The 19,270-nt window shown below is 44.4% G+C and overlaps 1 protein-coding gene across 1 annotated transcript in view; it reads left to right on the forward strand.

Moving 5' to 3' along the window:
- Positions 1–19,270, forward strand: part of LOC126237479 (gamma-tubulin complex component 5) — a 134,789-nt gene that overhangs the window by 74,216 nt on the left and 41,303 nt on the right. The window contains exons 11-12 of the mRNA XM_049947622.1: positions 7,903–8,122; positions 15,311–15,481. Of these exons, the coding sequence (XP_049803579.1) occupies positions 7,903–8,122; positions 15,311–15,481 (391 nt within the window). The remainder of the gene's footprint in view (positions 1–7,902; positions 8,123–15,310; positions 15,482–19,270) is intronic.

Genomic DNA, 19,270 nt, shown 5'->3' on the forward strand with positions numbered 1-19,270 from the left:
TAGATTGCTACTCACCATAAAGATGACATTGAGTTGCAGACAGATGTGACGAAAACACTGTTGATAGAAGTTTTGTGCCAGAGCCTTCTTCACAAAAGAAAATGCACATACATTCACACAAGCAAGCAAACCTCACACACGACTGCTTTCTCTGGCGGCTCTGTACAGAATGTAACTAAAACGGGTCGAATGAGAGCAGTAATCCGGAGTGGGGCAGGGAAGATTGAGGGAAAGCAGGGAACAGATCAGGGACGAGGAATCAGTGCTGCTGGGTGGTGCGTGCAGGGACTAATGGTAGCAGGACAGTGCTGCCTGACGCAGTGTCAGGAGACCATGAGTGAATAAGAGTTGAGGGGTGGGTGGGTGGGGGGGGGGGGGGGGGATGGAGAGTGGAAAGGAGAGCTGAAGAGAAGGGAGAAAGACTGGTGGATGCACTGCACCAAGCAGTGCACAATGAGGGTGATGGTAGTTGAATTGCGAGATGACAGAACAGGGGGCAGAAACTGTTGGGTGGAGGGTGAAGGAGCAATAGGGTACCTGCAGAGAATGTGTTTTGTGGATAACTCCCCTCTGTGCAGTTCAGAAAATGTAGAGGGGAGGTGTATGAAGAATGAGGTAGGGATCACATCCCTGTGGAAGAGCTAGATGAAAGACTTGCCCAGTTCACCCACTCAGCACCTGTTCCAGTCCTGTCAAAGGCTTAACCTACCCCAGGTCAACTTAGAAAGCAGCCATATCGTGTATCAGCTCTGCTGCAATCATTGCTTGGCTTTCTATATTTCCCCCCCTGCGGGTTCAGGGGTAAGAATAGGCCCGCGGTATTCCTGCCTGTCGTAAGAGGCAACTAAAAGGAGTCTCAACTGTTTCGGCCTTTAATGTGATAGTCCCCTAAAGGGTTTGACCACTCTGTTTCAAAATTTTCCATTAGTGCGTACCATTTGGGGAAGGACACCTTACGTGGTGCTTTCTATATCCATCTTGTCCTAAGATCTGGCACACCCGATATTGTCATGGAGTTGGACTTAACACCGAGCTTCCGGCCACATCAGCTGCAGTGTGTTCTGGGTAGCATACATTCCCTCCATTGTGCACTTCCATATTTGCCCTCATGATATTCATGGATATTTGACACCTGACATCCAGCACGGTAGTCAGTCCGTTGTGGGGGGGGGGGGTCGTCGTGTACCCTCTTGGTGGTAGCACACTGACTACACAGGGATTGCACTGCTGATGCCTGAGCTGCTACCTCCCCACGTATGCCGAGGAGTAGGTGCCTATCCCTCTGGGGCATCAGGACTCCCGGCAAGGGCCATCCTGCCAGGTGGTCTTCGCTGTGGCTGGGTGGTGCCCGTGGGAGAGCCCCTGGTCGGAGTGGGTGGCATCAGGGCGGATGACCCGCAATGAAGCGTGGTATATCATCTCTCGCTTGTGGGCCTCCACCAGCAGTCTCTAAGCGATCGAGGTCTAACCTCAATGGCAAGAAATATGATCAGAGATCATTTCCCTTCCTGGCCACTCCATGGGAGGAACGTATGGCGAAAGATGGCAGTGCAGATTATTCAACCCGGTACCTCGTCTGTACATGAGTTGATGGTGAATCATTTATGCCGACCAAGCCCAAGTTTTTTGTGGAGCATATAGAGGACTAGTTCGGGGAGGTAGAGGGCTTGTCCAAAATGCGCTCTGGTTCAGTTATAACCAAAACAGCATCCTCTGCCCAGTCACAGAGGTTGCTCTCTTGTGACAAGTTGGGGGATGTTTCAGTTACCATCTCACCCGATAAGAGTCTAAACATGGTTCAGGGTATTATATTCCACAGGGATCTACTTGTGCAGTCAGACGATGAACTACACGCCAACCTAGAACAACGAGGTGTTCACTTCATCCGGCGCGTCCAACGGGGTCCGAGGGATAATTAGGTAGCCACCGGTGCCTTCATCTTGGCCTTCGAGGGTGATGTCTTACCCGAAAAGGTCAGGGTGATGGTTTACCGCTGTGATGTGAAGCCATATATCCCTCCTCCGATGTGATGTTTTAAATGCTGGAAGTTTGGGCATATGTCATCCCGATGTACTTCCGGTATCACGTGTCGAGATTGTGGACGTCCTTCGCATCCCAATACTCCATGTGCCCCGCCTCCCATCTGTGTTAACTGCGGAGAACACCATTCCCCCTGCTCGCCGGACTGCCGGGTATTCCAGAAAGAATGGAAGATCGTGGAATATAAGACCCTGGACCGCCTGACCTACACTGAGGCCAAGCAGAAATATGAGAGGCTACATCCTGTGCCAATGACGTCAACCTATGCTACTGCTGCAACAGTGGTTCTCTCATCGCCCATGTCGTCACGTACGGTTGGCTCTGATTCGTCAGCATCCACCGGCCCCCTTGATTGTTGGGGGTTACTTCACTCCCTGTTGCTCCTGCTCCATCTACTTAAGTAGCAACACTCCCACCCCTACCCATCGGGGACATCCGTTCCCACTTCCCAGCCGGAGATGCGTAAGACCTCTTTAGGCTCCTCTCGCCAGGAACGGGTCCGTTGGGGACCTCCCTTCGCAAGTTCTGTCCAGCAGAAAAGCGGACACCCGCAAGTGGCTGAGACAACCACCGGTCGCTGGTCGTAGGGCCTCATGGTCGTCGTCCGTCCCTGAGACTGACCCAGTGAAGCCCTCCCAGCCTGAACCACCGAAGGCAATACGCAAGAAGCAGAAAAAGAAAAAGGTTCCCAAGAATCCTGACATTGCGGTGGCACCTGTCCCACCGCTTTGTACAAGCTCAGCGTCTGAGGATGAGGTCGAGATTCTGGCATCTTCCGAACACCTGGATCTCGCTGGACCCTCGGATGCAATGAATGTCACTCGCGCGGGTACTGAACCAGTGGCAGCAAGTGACCCAGCGGCATAATCTGCCTCCCCAGTCCTTTCACGCCTTTCTCAGCCATGGACAATGTCATCCTCCAGTGGAACTGCGGCAGTTTCTTCCACCATCTTGCTGAGCTCCAACAACTTCTCAGCCTTCACCCTTTCTTCTGCATTGCTCTTCAAGAAACTGGGTTTCCAGCGATGCGAACCCCCGCCCTCCGTGGCTATCGGGGTTATTATAAGAACCGGGCAGATTATGAAAGGATATCTGGTGGCGTCTGCATCGATGTCCTTCACTCTCTTCACAGTGAGTCTGTTCCTCTACAAACACCTTTAGAGGCTGTCGCTGTTCGGGTGTGGACGCCACAGACTGTTACTGTCTGCAGTCTTCCACCGGATGGTGATGCCCCGCAGCATGTCTTGGCTGCGCTGATAGCCCAATTGCCGCCACCTTTCCTGTTACTGGGCGACTTCAACGCCCATAACCCTCTGTGGGGTGGGTCAGTGGCAACAGGTTGAGGTGCCACCGTTGAGCATGTATTGACACAGCTTGACCTTTCCATTTTAAATGATGGTGCCTTCACACGTTTCAGTGTGGCACATGGCACTTACTCCGCCATCGACCTTTCAATCTGCAGCCCTAGCCTCTTACCATCTGTCCAACGAGTGTGCATGATGACCTGTGTGGTAGTGACCACTTTCTGTCACTGCCACAGCGTCTCTCTTCTGGGCGCCCTTGCGGATGGGCCATGAATAAGGCTGACTGGGACTTGTTCTCCTCCATGGCCACTATTGCACCTATTTGTAATCAAGCCATTGATGCGGTGGTTCACTTGGTCACCACCGGCATCGTTACTGCTGCAGAATCTGCCATTCCCCATTCTTCTGGGTCCCCTCGGTGGAGGACTGTGTCTTGGTGGTCACCTGCGATCGCCGAGATGATTAAAGATCGCCGGCGGGCGCTCCAGCATCACAAGTGACATCCCTCAATAGAATACCTCATCGCCTTTAAACAGCTGCGTGCACGGGCCCGCCGCCTTATTCGCCAACACAAGCAGGAGTGCTGAGGACGGTATGTCTCCACCATTGGCCTCTATATCTCTCCGTCGCAGGTTTGGGCCAAGATTAGGCGCCTCTATGGCTATCGGACCCCTGTCAGCGTCCCTGCGCTGTCACTGAATGGAGCAGTTTTTGCTGATTCCGACGTAATTGCAGACCGCTTGGCAGAGCATTTTGCTCTGAGTTCCGCTTCTGCGAATTACCCACCGGCCTTCCTCTCCATTAAAGACCGGGTGGAACGTCGGAGCCTTTCATTTCACACCTGCCATTCTGAATCCTACAATGTTCCATTCAGTGATTGGGAACTCCACAGTGCCCTAGCCGCTTGTCCTGATACAGCTTCTGGGCCAGATCGCATCCACTGTCAGATGCTGAAACACCTCTCAGCGGACTCCCAGCGACGCCTCCTCGCCCTTTACAACCGTATCTGAGTCGAGGGTGAGTTTCCGTCGCAATGGCGGGAAAACATTGTTATCCCCATTTTGAAACCTGGCAAGAACTCATTGGAGGTGGACAGCTACCGCCCCATTAGCCTCACCAACGTTCTTTGCAAGTTGATTGAACGCTTGGTGAGCCGGTGGTTGAGTTGGGTACTCGAGTCTCGGGGCCTTCTAGCTCTGTCTCAGGGTGGGTTCCGTAAAGGCCGCTCTGCCGCCGACAGTCTGGTGAGCCTGGAGTCAGCCATCCGTACAGCCTTTGCCCGCCGTCAGACCTCGTCGCTGTCTTTTTTGACATGCGGAAGGCGTACAATACGACATGGTGCCATCACATCCTCTCTACGCTTCATGGTTGGGGTCTTCGGGGTCCGCTGCTGATTTTCATACAAAATTTTCTGTCGCATCGTACCTTCCGCGTGCAAGTCACGGCCACCCATAGTTCCCCTGAGTTCAGGAGAACAGGGTACCGCAGGGGTCTGTCTTAAGTGTCTGCCTGTTTTTAATTGCAATTAACGGGCTCGCTGCGGCGGTGGGAACGTCTGTCTCAGCTTCCTTGTATGCTTACGACTAGTACCTCTACTGTAGTTCCATTGGCATTGCAGCCGCTGAACATCAGCTGCAGGGCGCTATCCACAAGGCGCAGTCTTGGGCTGTAGCGCATGGCTTCCAGTTTTAGGCTGCCAAGACCTGCGTTATGCATTTCTGCCGGCGACACACTGTTCACCCTGAGCCGCGGCTTTATCTTGACGGCAAACCTCTTGCTGTGGTGAAGACACATCGGTTTCTGGATCTTCCACATATTCGGTAGCTTAAACAGTTGTTCGCGGCATCTTAATGCTCTGCGATGCTTGAGCCACACCAGCTGGGGCGCCGACCGATCTACCCTCTTACGGCTCTACCAGGCGTTAATCCAGTCCTGTCTGGATTATGGGAGCCTGGCTTATGGTTCAGCATCCCCTTCTGCATTGCGAGTGCTGGACCCAATCGTTCACAGCGGAATCAGACTTGCCACTGGTGCTTTCCGGACCAGCCCTGTGAACGGCATACTTGTGGAGGCAGGTGTCCCTCCACTGCGGTTACGGCACCAACGTTCTCTGGCCGCTTATGCTACACCTGTTTGTAGCATGCCCGGGCATCCAAATTATTGTCTGCTATTCCCTCAGTCGGTCGTCCATCTCCCAGAACGTCGGCCCTGGTCGGGTTGTACGATCACGGTCCTCGTCGGAGAGCTTCTCGCCGGGCTTGGGGTTTTTCCTCTTCCACCTCCTTTCCAGTCCCCCCTGCGTACACCCCCGTGGTGTGTGCCCCACCCTTGCCTTCGGCTTGAATTGGCACAGAGCCTGAAGAACTCACTCCCTCCAGAGGCCTTCCACCGCTGCTTTCTTTCCATCCTTGCCATGTATCCGGGCTCTGGCGTTGTTTACACTGTCGGTTTGATGGTTGCTGGTCGTGTCGGTTATGCTCTCACTCTAGGGGACCATTACGAACAACGCTCATTGCCAGCTGGCTGCAGCATTTTCACTGCTGAGCTGGTCACCATCTTTCGTGCCCTAGAGTATATCTGCTCCTGCTCAGGTGAGTCCTTCGTTATCTGTAGTGACTCCCTGAGCAGTTTACGAGCTATTGACCAGGGCTTCCCTCTCTCTCGTCTGGTGATGGCTGTCCAGGAGTCCCTCCATACTCTTACCCGTTGCGGCTGCTCTATGGTCTTTGTGTGGACCCCTGGTCATGTCGGCATCCCGGGTAATGAACATGTTGACCGCCTGGTCAAACAGGCCACCAGTGAACAAACTCTGGACATTGGCCTCCCGGAGACTGATTTGCGGGCAGTCTTACGCCACAAAGTTTTCGCGCTTTGGGACGCTGAATGGCGCGATCTGACCACACCCAATAAACTCCTTGCTACCAAGGAGACGACGACTGTGTGGCGGTCATCCATGCGAGCCACTCGCAGGGACTCTGTTGCCCTTTGTCGGCTCCACATTGGCCACACCCGGCTGACGCACAGATATTTACTGAGCCGTGAGGACCTGCCTCTGTCACAGCGGGGCGGCTTTGACGGTGGTCCACATTTTGTTGGCCTGTCCCCTTTTAGCTGTGCTCAGGCAGACATTTGCGCTGCCAGATACGCTCCCTGCCCTTTTAACAGATGACACTGCCATGGCAGGCTTAGTTTTGCGTTTTATTCGGGCAGGGGGCTTTTATCACTTAATCTAAGTGTTTGTCCCTTTTTTGTGTTGAATCTGGCCTTTGGCCTACGGTTTAGGACTGAGTTTTTACTGTGTCTCTCGGTGGTTGGCTTTTCCCTTTTTGTCTCTATGGTCGGCCAACTCTGTGTGCTTTTAATTCCTTTTGTCTGGTCTCTGTCTAAGTCTTTCTTGTCCTGTGTCGTCTGTCATCTTTTCCATTGTTGATTTTATTCTGTGTGGGTGTTTTCAAGTTTTGGGAAAAGGGACCGATGACCGTAGCAGTCTGGTCCCTTTAATCCCACAAACCAACCAACCAACCTTTCTATATTTTTATGACTACCAACCAGCTGTACACAAAGATGAATGGTCACCACCAAACTCTGGCTAAGAGCAAAGTGTCCTCCCACCCTGTGGGACAACATGCATCTGAATATAACATGCTTGATTTCAGTGGCAGCTTCACAACCAGGCCGTCTTGATCCTCCCCTTCACTGCCAGCTTTTCTGAACTGCTCGGATGGGAGTTTTATCCTTACAACAAGTTCTTGAATCCTGAAATCATCCCAACCTCAACCTACAGTAACCTACTGTCTCCACACCCTCCACCCAATTATTTCCATGTCCTCTGTCCTGTCTCCTCATAGTTTTCCTCCCCCCACCCTCATTGTGTGCTGCTCTCTGCTGGTGCACTCACCACTCTTTTTCCCTTCTCTGCTCTTCTCCTTTGTACTCTGTTTTCCACCCTGTCACTTCCCCATAGCCTCTCGACACTGCACCTGGCAGTCCTGTCCTACCACATCTAGTCCCTGCACGCTCTGCCGGCCACTGCTGATTGCTCTTCCCCCACCTATACTCTGCTGTCCCTCTCCCTTCCCTGATCCACTCCAGATTGTTGCTCCTGTTTGATGCGTTATCAGTTGCAGTCTGGCTGTGTGAATGTTTTTCTTTCTGAAGAAGGGTTTGGCTGAAAGCTTATGTGCAACAGTATTTTCGTCGTGCCTGTCTGCAATTCAACGTATCATCTTCATGGTGAGTAGCTATCTATCCTAATTCATATTGTTGTTCCATCCCAGATTTTCCATTTATTGATTGCTCTGCTAAAGCAGAATGTCTAGTTGGTAACTGTACAGTTATTAACTTCATTTGATTGTAGGAAGACTAATTGTAGTATAAATGAATTATAAGCAGTGAAGCCAGTGCTATTAAGTGAAGTTGTTTTCTTTGTGGTTAACAAAATATTAGAATTGATCTTAGGGTAACACTAATTTCCCTTATGTTTTAGGCATGTTGTTGATACAGTTTGTTCTTATATTTTTGTGCTGTGTAACAACATATAAAATTCCTTTAATTACAGGGTTATACAGAAACTGTCCTCTGGATGTTTCCCTGTAAAACCGTTGTTGGAATCTGTATTCAGCTACTTCATTTATGAGAAACATGGTACTGCGTGTTCACTAGTGAAAAATATATTGCATTCTGAATACAACATTGCAGTTCAGCTCTCCGTTGTAAGAAATATTTATCTCATGGAGGGAAGTGACATGGAAAAATTCTGTTCACATGTATTCAGGGAGGTATGATTACCATTACTTATTTATTTTCTGTCTGTATAACAGTCAGGTTTCAGGCATGTCATGGTTGTAGTTCACATGTACATTGAGATACAAGGTTGTACTAATTATTGCACTTCTCTCAGCAATGAAAGACAAATGCATAAATTGATATAAAAAGTGAAGATTGAAAATTATCAGTTTTTTGTTACAAAAACAAACTTAATGCTATTTGCACTAATACCTTTGCAAGGAGACTCACAGCATTTCTTTGTTACTAAATGCTTCAGTTTATTCTTTAAGGTATTTAGATTAGCTATCTTAAGATCATGTGGATCTGTTGTAAAAAAATTGTTCCTATTGTGTGTGTACTGCAGTTTACAGCTTTTTTATTACTTCTGTGGAAGTTTCCCTTCCCTGTCTGTTGTCATTGTGTACATAAATATTAATTGCATTATGTTCTGTACTTGGTTTCACAAATATCATTGTCTGCAGGACGTACATAGAGTGGATAGTAAGTATTTTATATTTTTTGAAAATTTCTGCACCAGGCTCTCCCTTGTTTATCTTGTAATACATAATGTATGCCATTATTGTACTTATGTCCTAGCCAGTGAGATATGTGTGCTTTGCTAGAGCATTATATATTCCATGCATGAATGTTATATGGTGTAAGAAGTTAAAAATAGTTTTACAAATATAAGGTCCGTCAACATCACCAATACAAGTGCGGAAACTGGAAATTCTGACAAAAAGTAGTCCCAAAGTGGGATTGCATCTGCCAAAACTGTTGGTGGCGAATATGGAAAACATGATGAGTGTGTGGAAGCTGTGGAGTCAAAAATTGGTGTTCTATACCACAGTGACACAAATGAATACCAAAGCAGAAAATTTGCAACTAGCCATATGTATGTCCATGATTTTTAGTGATGCCTTGGTTATACAGAGTATCCCACATAAAACCAGTACACCTTATGCCTGAGATTCAAGTAACAATGAAATAACTAAAAAAGAACAGATAATAGTAATGTTAAAAAACATGTAGTTACCTGTTTATCAGAAACACTGGAAGTGGTGGCCATGGGCATCCAGGCATGCTGATTTCATGTGCTGGTGTTACCAACTACACACTGTAATTCTGCAGGTGTGAAGTTCTTAATTTCTGTTGTAATGTTCTGTTCAAGACTGTCTATTGTGCAAGGATTGTCAGCATACACTTTACTTTTTAGTGTGCTCCATAAATAAAAGTCACACTATGTTAAGTCCGGGGGCCTTTGGGGACCAGGGGCCTGTGCTGACAAGTCTGTCTTCAGGGATCATGTTGGTGACACGGGCCGTACTTTTACTGGATGTGTGAGCAGTTGCTCCATCTTGTTGGAATACTGCACACAGCTTCTCTGCATGTGTTGGTTGTGCATAGAAAGAATCAGAGATCTCTAGATATTTGGCACTGTTTAAGATACAACTGAAAAATACCAGGCCAATAATGCTCATGTTGGACAACACATACTGAACAGCTATCTTCTCTAAATGAAGAGGCTGTTCATGCAGAATATTTGGGTTGTCCTGTGACAACTTCAGCTGTGTCAGTGGTTTGTTGCTGGGGTTTAGGCTTTCCTTATACCAAACATATGCATTCAGCAACATCCTGGCAATTATGCTGAACACTACCTTTTTCCACATCTTGACAGTCCTCCTCTCATCTAAATAGCAGTATGCCATCATATCAGATGAGTCAATGCCACCCATATACTTATTATATTCAAAAATTACATCTGGTTTCTTGACCGACTGTCTATTGCGAATTGTCTTTTCTGATCATGTAGCAGAGGATGATGTACTCACAAGGAGGACTGGATTTCTCTGTGATTTCCTCTGTCTGAAGCCACAGAGAAGTATAAAAGATTTCCTGAAAAACTTTAGCTGACCTGCAGCATAATTCAACAGAAGACCACGTGGCAGGAATTTTCTGTTTCTTCTAATTTTTCCCGTTAGATAAGTGCCGACTGAATACAGCATTTCTGCCAGAGGAATAGATGTAAAAAAGTTATCGCAAAACACATGGTAACCTTTTTGCATGTAGCTTCCAAGAGCTAGTAGTTTCATGACGACTGCATATCCCAGGCCATTCTGTTTTATTTCGTTTTTGTCATCATCACTTTTTGCACCACGGTATGCATAAAACCCTAGGCAGTAATTTACTACTGAATCACACAGCATCCAAAATTTGACTCCCCATCTGTGATGATGTTTATTGGGAAGGTACTGGATTAGCTGTGAGTGCGCCTTTGTCCCAACAAGACTTTCATCAACACTCAGTTGCTGGTGTGGAGTGTAGTAGCGAAGGAAAACATTGTTGGCAATATCCACCAACACTTGAAATTTGGCTGTTGGATCATATAGTGGGTGACCAGGAGGGTGAAGTTTCAAATTGTCTACAAAATGTAAATGCGTTGACTGAATCACCTGGCAAGCGTATCTGTTAAGCCTCAGTCACCATAATCGTAAGAAGCTGCTGCGAGAACAACAAATTGAAAAAATCAATTGGTGTGGTGTTTGCTGGTATATGTTTAGGGCCTGGTACTTCTGCGTACACAAAGCTTGGAGGAGGCGGATTATCTGATGCCTCATCCATTATTTCAACAAAATTATTTGCACTGCAATTCAGTTGTGTTTGGTCGTCGTCGTCGTCATTTGCTGACGCACAATTGTCACTTGAAGAAGAAAATGACGAGTCCTCTTCTCCTCCGGACATCTCATAATCCGATTCACTTTCTGCAAATCCTGCAAATTCATCTTCACTTCCACTACTTATCATATTATTGTCTAAATCACTCGTATCGAACCGTAACTTCTTACTTGACGACACCATGCTGCTGCGAAATACTCGGTAAATAAACACCACCAGAGAAGTTTATTTTACTTGAAATATCGCACTGACAATCGAAAAGAAGATTGATATGCTGTGCCTTCGACCTTCCTTCTGTATCTTGGCTAGAAAATACTAACAACTTTGCCTTCAAGCGCAGAAAAAATGAATGAGAAGGGCATCACGATCAGATCGTTACTGGCATTTTTCCCCGAAAATCTGGATCATGATCAGATCATATTTGGCACTAAAGGGGTTAACCCTATTATGATTGTATCTCGTGCCGGGCATATCTGGCTCACTTTTTGTCAACAATTTTGCCATCTATTGCAGTTCTCCATGGACTTTCCTTCTTGAGCAGTGTCTTCGTCTTTACTCGTGGAGCATAGACAATGGCTTTCGCTTTGCTGTTGACAAAACCATTTATATGACTTTCTGGCAGCGCAGTTGATTTGTTCCACCGTCTTTACATCTTGGGCCAGTTGCTCTTCTTTTTGTTGAAACTACAAAATTCTTGGGGCTGATGCTCGATAGGAAACTTTCTTGTTCCTCCCACATGTCGTACCTGGCCGTCCACTGTGTCTGGTCCCGCAATGTCCTTCGTGTCCTCAATGGTACTTCCTGGGGAGTGGATCAGACCACACTCCTCCGTTTGTACCAGCCCTTGTCCATTTGGAACTAGACTGTGAGTGTTTAATTTATGCATCTGCAAGTCCATCCATCTTATGCTGCCTGATAAAATCCAGCATTGAGGTGTCTGTTTGGCCACTGATACCTTTTATGCTAGCCCGGTTGAGAGTCTGTATGCAGAAGCTGCCAATGCATGCCATTTGTCTGCCATGCCTGGCCACCCATCCTGTGCCTCCTCCTTAGATGACTCCTTTGATCGCCAGTATGGGGAACATTCCTCTTCTCTGTTACCTCATGGAGTTCGCTTTCAGCTGTTGCTCCGGTTGCTTAACTTTATGCTACCTGTCACTTTTCCAATGAACTGTTCATCACCTGGGCTTCGTGTAACAGCCTGTGTTGACCTTGGAATTCACTCACTTCCTTATGACACTACTCCAGACTTGCTCTGTTGCCGCAAGTTTCTCGACTGTCACAAGGAACTTCTCGATAGTGCCTTCGTGTACACTGATGGCTCTCGCACTAACTGTGGTGTCGGGTGTGCCTTCGCCATTGGCACCAACACTTTTTGGTATCGGCTTCTGGAACACTGCTCAATATTTACACCAGAGCTATTTGCTCTGTATCGGGATATGCAGTACATCTGGTGACACAGGCTTTTAAATTATGTCATTTGCTTGGACTCTCTCAGTGCCCTTTAGAGCCTCTGTGTGCTGTACACCGTCCATCCCTTAGTGCAGCAGGTCCAGGAAAGCTTCCACTTGTTCACAGTTGATGGAGCCACTGTGATGTTTATGTGGGTTATTGGTCACGTTGGTCTGACAGGAAATGAGGCCACTGACACTGTTGCCAAGGCTACAGTCCTTGAACCTTGGCCCACTAGGTCTTCCATTCCTTCAGATGGTCTCTGTGTTGTTCTTTGTCACTTTGGCATCACCACTGGTCTTCCATACATGAGAGCAAGCTGCGGGGAATTAAACCTCTCCCGGCGGCTTGGCTGACCACCTCTCAGCCCTCTCGCTGTGAGGAGATATTTTTGGCTAGGTTGCATATTGGGCATTGTCTTTTTAGCCATTGTCATTCAAGTGGTGATTCCCCACCACTTTGTGCTCATTGCCCTCGAACATTGATGCTTTGTCATTTCCTGATGGAATGTCCTCCTTTAACCACTTATGTTCTCATTTATGTTTGTTGCCAGAGTTATCTGCAGTTTTAATGAATGACACGCAGGCTGTTGATTGTGTTTTACTTTTTATCTGTCATACCAATATGGCGAAGGACATTTAATCTTTAGTTCAGAACCTCTGTTGTCTCTGTGGTTATGGACCTTTCTCCAAATCCATGTTTTTAGCTTCTTTCGCTCTGTTGATCGTGGTTAATGTGAGTCATTTTTAACTCCTTTTTCATCTTATTGTGCCGTTCTGACATAGGCGCTTGTCACCCTAGTTGTTCTTGCACCCTAAAACAAACCAAAGCAAACAAACTGACAATGAAACCTACGAAATTGCAACTTTCTTGTCTGGAGTAACTGTAGATTCATAGCTGGCATGTAGGTTTAACAAATGCATATATATTTCGTGTGAACTGAAATCTAAAAATACTCAAATACATTAGTACCAAATATCAAGAAACACCAGTGACAGTAATGTTAGTACTGTGCGCCATGTTATTTGCTCACAAATATTAGTGAAAGCCAAATCGTGCACGCAAACTCTATGGTGGAAGGCTTCAGACTCCTGTTGATACTAACCTAAAGCATGTAATATTAAACGTGAAGTGAACATGTAGACAGGAGAGTAGGGAAAAACTTTTGTAGCAGATATTAATATCCTGGAACTGGGTTGGAACAAGGCAGAATTTAAGATGATGATCATTCCAACACTGGTTTGCAAGAAATATTTAATGGTTTTTTAACACCAGTGCTGAGTAGACAGTTACTTGCACCTGTAGGCGTCATTGTGAATTGTGTTTTATTCATCTCATGACGTACATTTGCAATCCATTTGGTTTGCGTACAGGAGACATGTGAAAAATTTATAAAACAATTATAATGATTTTTACATTAATAATAGCACTATAATAAATAACGACACTATAAGGATAACACATAGTACTCATCTCAAATTTCCAGTTTGTTCCGCATGAATTCATCCAATGAGTAATAACACTTCAGAGTCAGTACCTCATATAGCTTTCTTTTTAAGTGAACCTAAATTCATCTGCATCAGCTTGTTCCCTTTTAATTTGTTACAAATTTTCATTCCCATGTATTAAGGTCCCTGGGCATACAGTCTGAGGCGGTGGGTGGGGAGCATAAAATTTTCTTTGTTTCTGGTATCATGTGAATGGACAAAATGGTTTCCCTCAAATAATTCATGTCTGGTGTACAAAAATATAATTATCTCATATACGTATAAGGATGGCAGAGTTAATATTTTAACTTTTCTAAATAATGGTCGACATGGTTCGAATAGGAGCACCATATAAATAAGTGTGGCAATTCTTCTGGAAAACCTGTAATACTCAGGAATTACATTTTACCTGGAAATATTGGAGAAATCTCAGGGAATTTAGTTTTTTAACCTAACAGTGGAATTTAATTTTATTGAGCTTTATAAAGTACAAATTTTAAAATACTTAATATTGCAAAGTGTGTTAATTATTTGAATATTAGTCCATATAAATTATCAGTGGTTGAAAACTGTGGTTAAACTACAGCCAAGAGGAAAGTAAAGTTATTATGAGATGCTCAATACCCCCACCCCATGGTCACTTTAATTTCTCAGCAGCTTCTTACGACTTCATCTCCCTCTCCTTTCCGTACCTGGAATTATTTGAGATTTTTATTTCCCAAGTTTGAGTAGCCACCCTGTGTTATACAGAGCTATGGGAGATCTTAAATGTACTCATTGTTAGTGAACACTGTTTACCTGCTGTGATTCCCTTCCTGCACTGCAAGGTCTTTATCAGCTGCGTGCCATTGATAAAATTGTGCAGACATTGCATGACAGTCCAGCAGAAATGAAAGAAAATGCTGCAATTCAGCTGCGTACCAGGACATGGGAATAGAAATGCAAAACGGTAAACAGTTTGTTGAGAAGACATTATGATTTATTGTAACATAACTCTTCTAGTAGTTGGAATGTTACTGAGGCGGAGGATAGTACTTAAATAGTTTAATTAAAAGCTAGAACTGCTGAAGAAGTTATAGCTTGTTTGGAGCTCATTTCAGCCACTAAACAAGTATATAGTACTACCAGTGTGCACCATATTAGGCTCTGTCGTATGATACACCACTGTGTCCTTGATAACAAGACCACTCAGATACACCTATGGTGTACCTGTTATCAATCTGCCACTTATAATACAGTTTAAATACCTTTGGCCTTGATATGGTTTAAAACAGTATCAATGTCTAATATGGAGTGGTTCTGCATTTGTGTAAGCAGTTCAACTAGACTTATCTTGTTACTTATATGATTGGACCCTGATCTCACTGTTGGGGACCAAAATCTGAAACCACTATCACCATGTGATTCTCTCTCTCTCTCTCTCTCTCTCTCTCTCTCTCTCTCTCTCTGTGTGTGTGTGTGTGTGTGTGTGTGTGTGTGTGTGTGTGTGTGTGTGTGTGTGTGTGTTTTTAAATCATTACAAATGATCACCTCTATTAATGTATGCTATTCACATGTTATTAATGTGTTTGCTTATCTTACTAGGTTGAGAGAAACTATGCCTGGGACAATGCATATTCACTAACTATGCAATTGGAGAACTGTATAGATGAACAGTATCCTTCACTGAGCTCAAAATTTTCTGTATCTGTTTCTAAGAGATCACAAACAATCGTATCAGTAAACACACTGGACAGCATAAAAATAAAGTTTTCAGTAAGTAGCACAAGAAATATTGAAATTTGTTGTTAAATAAAAATGTACATTACCATATAGGAACTTAATTAAATACTATAATAGGCTCTCTGTTTCATTTTTGAAAAATACTGCATTTTAAGATGTTTATAAAAAAAAAACCTGGGACAGTCAAGGAAAAAAATGAGGCAGAAATTGTACTGACAAAATTTAATTTAATGGTCATGGTTGTAAGAGGTAAAAACTGTATAGGAAGACAGACTGGAATACATCCAGCAAATAATTGAGGACATAGGGCCCAAGTGCCACTCTGACATGAAGAGGGAATCGCAGGAGAGGAATTCACGGCAGGCCACATCAAACCCATCTTTCAGAAGACTGATAATCCAAAAGGGGGTGGGGGGAGTTGGCATGTGCATTGTGCACTCAGATGATCACAAACAATTGTTTACAGTTACTGTGCTGCACTGTCACTGTACTTCTTACTTTTATAGATTTTACCGAGAAGTACTTCTGTCATTCTGTCATAAAAGAGACCATACGTTACCTCATTAAAGCTTGTTTTCGTAATGAGCAAGGCCTTCACTGTTTCAACTTTTGTCTTTTTTTTTTCCATCTAACCACAAAGATTTTAAAATTACACTTTCATTTTGGCATGATGAAACAGTGATTGCATAGATCTAAAATTGCCACATATCCACTATAACATCCTCAGACTGCTTATCACAATGGAAACAGAAATCTGCACTGTCTAAACCAGTCAAGAATTCAACACAAATTGAATCAGCACTACCAACAGTGCAAACATTAAGAGTAAATAAACAAAGATTGTAGGTCAAGTAGTACACGCGGTACTTCCTAGCGTATGTTCTTGCACTGAAATAGCCTTTTTTCACATTGAAAAGAAACAAGAGATACACATAAATAACAATACTGCAGACATTCAGTTTTCATCATTGTTTAAATTTCCTGTGGAATAAATGTTAGTAGTAGGATAAACATCCAGAAACTTAAGTGCATATCTGTAGAATTACATGTTTTCACTGATATTTGATCATATTGAAAGCACACATGAGGTCTGTTCAAAAAATTCTGGAACATTCATTATTTCGCACCAGTGGTATGTTGGAGCGAAATGCAATCCACATCCCTTTACACATTTGTTTAATTTGTAAGTGCCAGAAGTTTCATTGTTGTATGTTCGTTACTTATTGTTTAGTGCTGTATTTAGAATGCAGTGTTGCACAGTTTGTGAATTTCGAGATTGCATAGTTGGAGGAGCGATACTTCTGCATTAAATTTTGCATGAAACTCGAGAAAACCTTTACAGAGACACAACCAAATGCTACAGGAAGTCTACAGTGATGAGTTCTTAAGCCGTACTCAGTGTTGTGAATGGTTCACACAATTTAAAAATGACTGGGCCGAAGTTAAAGATGACCCTTTATCAGGATGCCTTTCAATGTCTACCGACAACTCTGTTAGGAATGTCAACGAAATTATTCATGCCAATCGAAGACTGACTGTCAGAGAGATTCCAGAAGAAGGCATTTCAGTTGGACCATGTCATGAAATCCTGCGAGAAGGAAATGGCCTGAAATGTGGCGAGACAATTCATGACTCTTGTGTCATGATAAAGTACCTGCACATTTGTCCCTGTTGGTGCATGACTATTGCACAAAAAATGATATCACTGTGCTGCCTCATCAGAGCTGAAAACCCTATTGAAAGAAAGATGATTTGTAATGACACGAGATAAAAGAAAATTTGCAGACAGAGATTCACGCAATCCAGTAAGGGGCGAATAAAGACTGCTTCTGGAGGTGGAATCAGCATTGGGAATGATGTATCAATTGTGGAGGAGTATATTTCGAAGGAGACCATGCACAGGAAGTAAAAGGTAAGTGTAGAAAAATTTTGTGGACAAAGTTCCAGAATTTTTTGAACAAACTCCGCACATAACTAAACACTAAAGTTTACATATGCTGGGTCTTTATTTCTTTTTTTCTTAGTAAACATGAAAAGAAAATTTCAGATAATTGCATTATCATCACCCAACAATTTTTCTTATTGTTAGATATAATTATTCTAGAAATAAACTAGACGGTATTACTAAACGGTATTACTAAACGATGGTTCATGATTCACTGGTTCACGGTCCCAGTTGCAAGTTGCCTCTCAATGGTTTTCAGGGGCAACAAAAACTCATTTACAATGTTTCACATATTTATTGACCAAATTTAAAAATTTAATGTGCTGTTGTAGGTGATAAACTCATTAAGAGGTATAATTGTAGTTAAATACAATGCAATAAGTATTTCTGTTAGAGTCTGTCTATATATACACTGAAGCGACAAAGAAACTGGCATACGCATGTGTATTCAAATACAGAGATATTTAAACAGGCAGAATACACGGCCCTGTGGTCAGCAATGCTTGTATAAGATGACAAGTATCTGGTCTAGTTGTTAGATCGTTTACTGCTACTATAATGTCTGGGTATCAAGATTTGAGTGAGTTTGAATTTGGTGCTATAGTCGGTGCTCGAGCAATGGGACACAGCATCTCTGAGGTACTGATGAAGTGGGGATTTTTCTGTATGACCATTTCATGAGTGTACTGTGAATATCAGGAATCTGATAAAACATCAAAACTCAGACATTGCTGCGGTCGGGAAAAGATCCTGCAAGAACAGGACCAATGACAACTGAAGAGAACCATTAACGTGACAGAAGTGCAGCCATTCCGCAATCTGCTACAGATTGAAATGTTGAGTAATCAGTAAGTGTCAGAGTCCGAACCATTCAATGAAACATCATCGATATGTGCTTTCGGAGCCAAAGGCCCATTCGTGTACCCTTGATGACTACACGACACAAAGCTATATTTCTCACCTGCACCCGTCAACGCCAACATTGGACTGTTGATGACTGGAAACATGTTGCCTTTGTCGGGCGAGTCTGGTTTCAAATTGTATCAAGCGGATGGATGTGTACGGGGATGGAAACCCCCTCAAGAATCCATGGATCCTGCTTGACACCAGGGTACTGTTCAAGCTGGTGGAGGCTCTGTGATTGTGTGGGGCATGTGCAGTTGGAGTGATATGGGAAATCTGATATTTCCAGATATCATCCTTGACAGATGACACGTATGGAAGCATCCTATTTGATCACCTGCATCCATTAATTCATTCGATGGACTTGGGCAATTCCAGCAAGACAGTGCGATACCCCATACATTCAGAATTGCTACAGAGTGGCTCCAGGATCTCTCTTCTGAGTTTAAACACTTCCACTGACCATCAAACTACTGATAGCCTTGGGAAAGCCATCCATGACAAAACTCTTCCATCTGGTGAGCAAGATGTATGAGACAGCCGAAATACCCTCAGACTTTCAGAAGAATATAGTAATTTCAATCCCAAAGAAAGCAGGTGTTGCCAGGTGTCAAAATTACCAAACTATCAGTTTAATAAGTCATGGTTGCAAAATACTAATACACATTCTTTATAGATGAATAGAAAAACTGGTAGAAGCCGACCTCAGGGAAGATCAATTTGGATTCCATAGAAATGTGGAACACGCGGAACAATACTGATCCTACAACTTATCGTAGAAGATAGATTAAGGAAAGGCAAACCTATGTTTCTAGCATTTGTTGATTTAGAGAAAGCTGTTGGCAATGTTTACTGGAATACTCTCTTTCAAATTCTTAAGACGGCTGGGGTAGAATACAGGGAATGAAAGGCTACTTATAACTTTTACAGAAACCAGATGACAGTTACAGGAGTTGAGGGACACGAAAGGGAAA

The sequence above is a fragment of the Schistocerca nitens genome, chromosome 2 (genome assembly GCF_023898315.1).
Source record: "Schistocerca nitens isolate TAMUIC-IGC-003100 chromosome 2, iqSchNite1.1, whole genome shotgun sequence".
In the NCBI taxonomy this organism is placed as follows: domain Eukaryota; kingdom Metazoa; phylum Arthropoda; class Insecta; order Orthoptera; family Acrididae; genus Schistocerca; species Schistocerca nitens.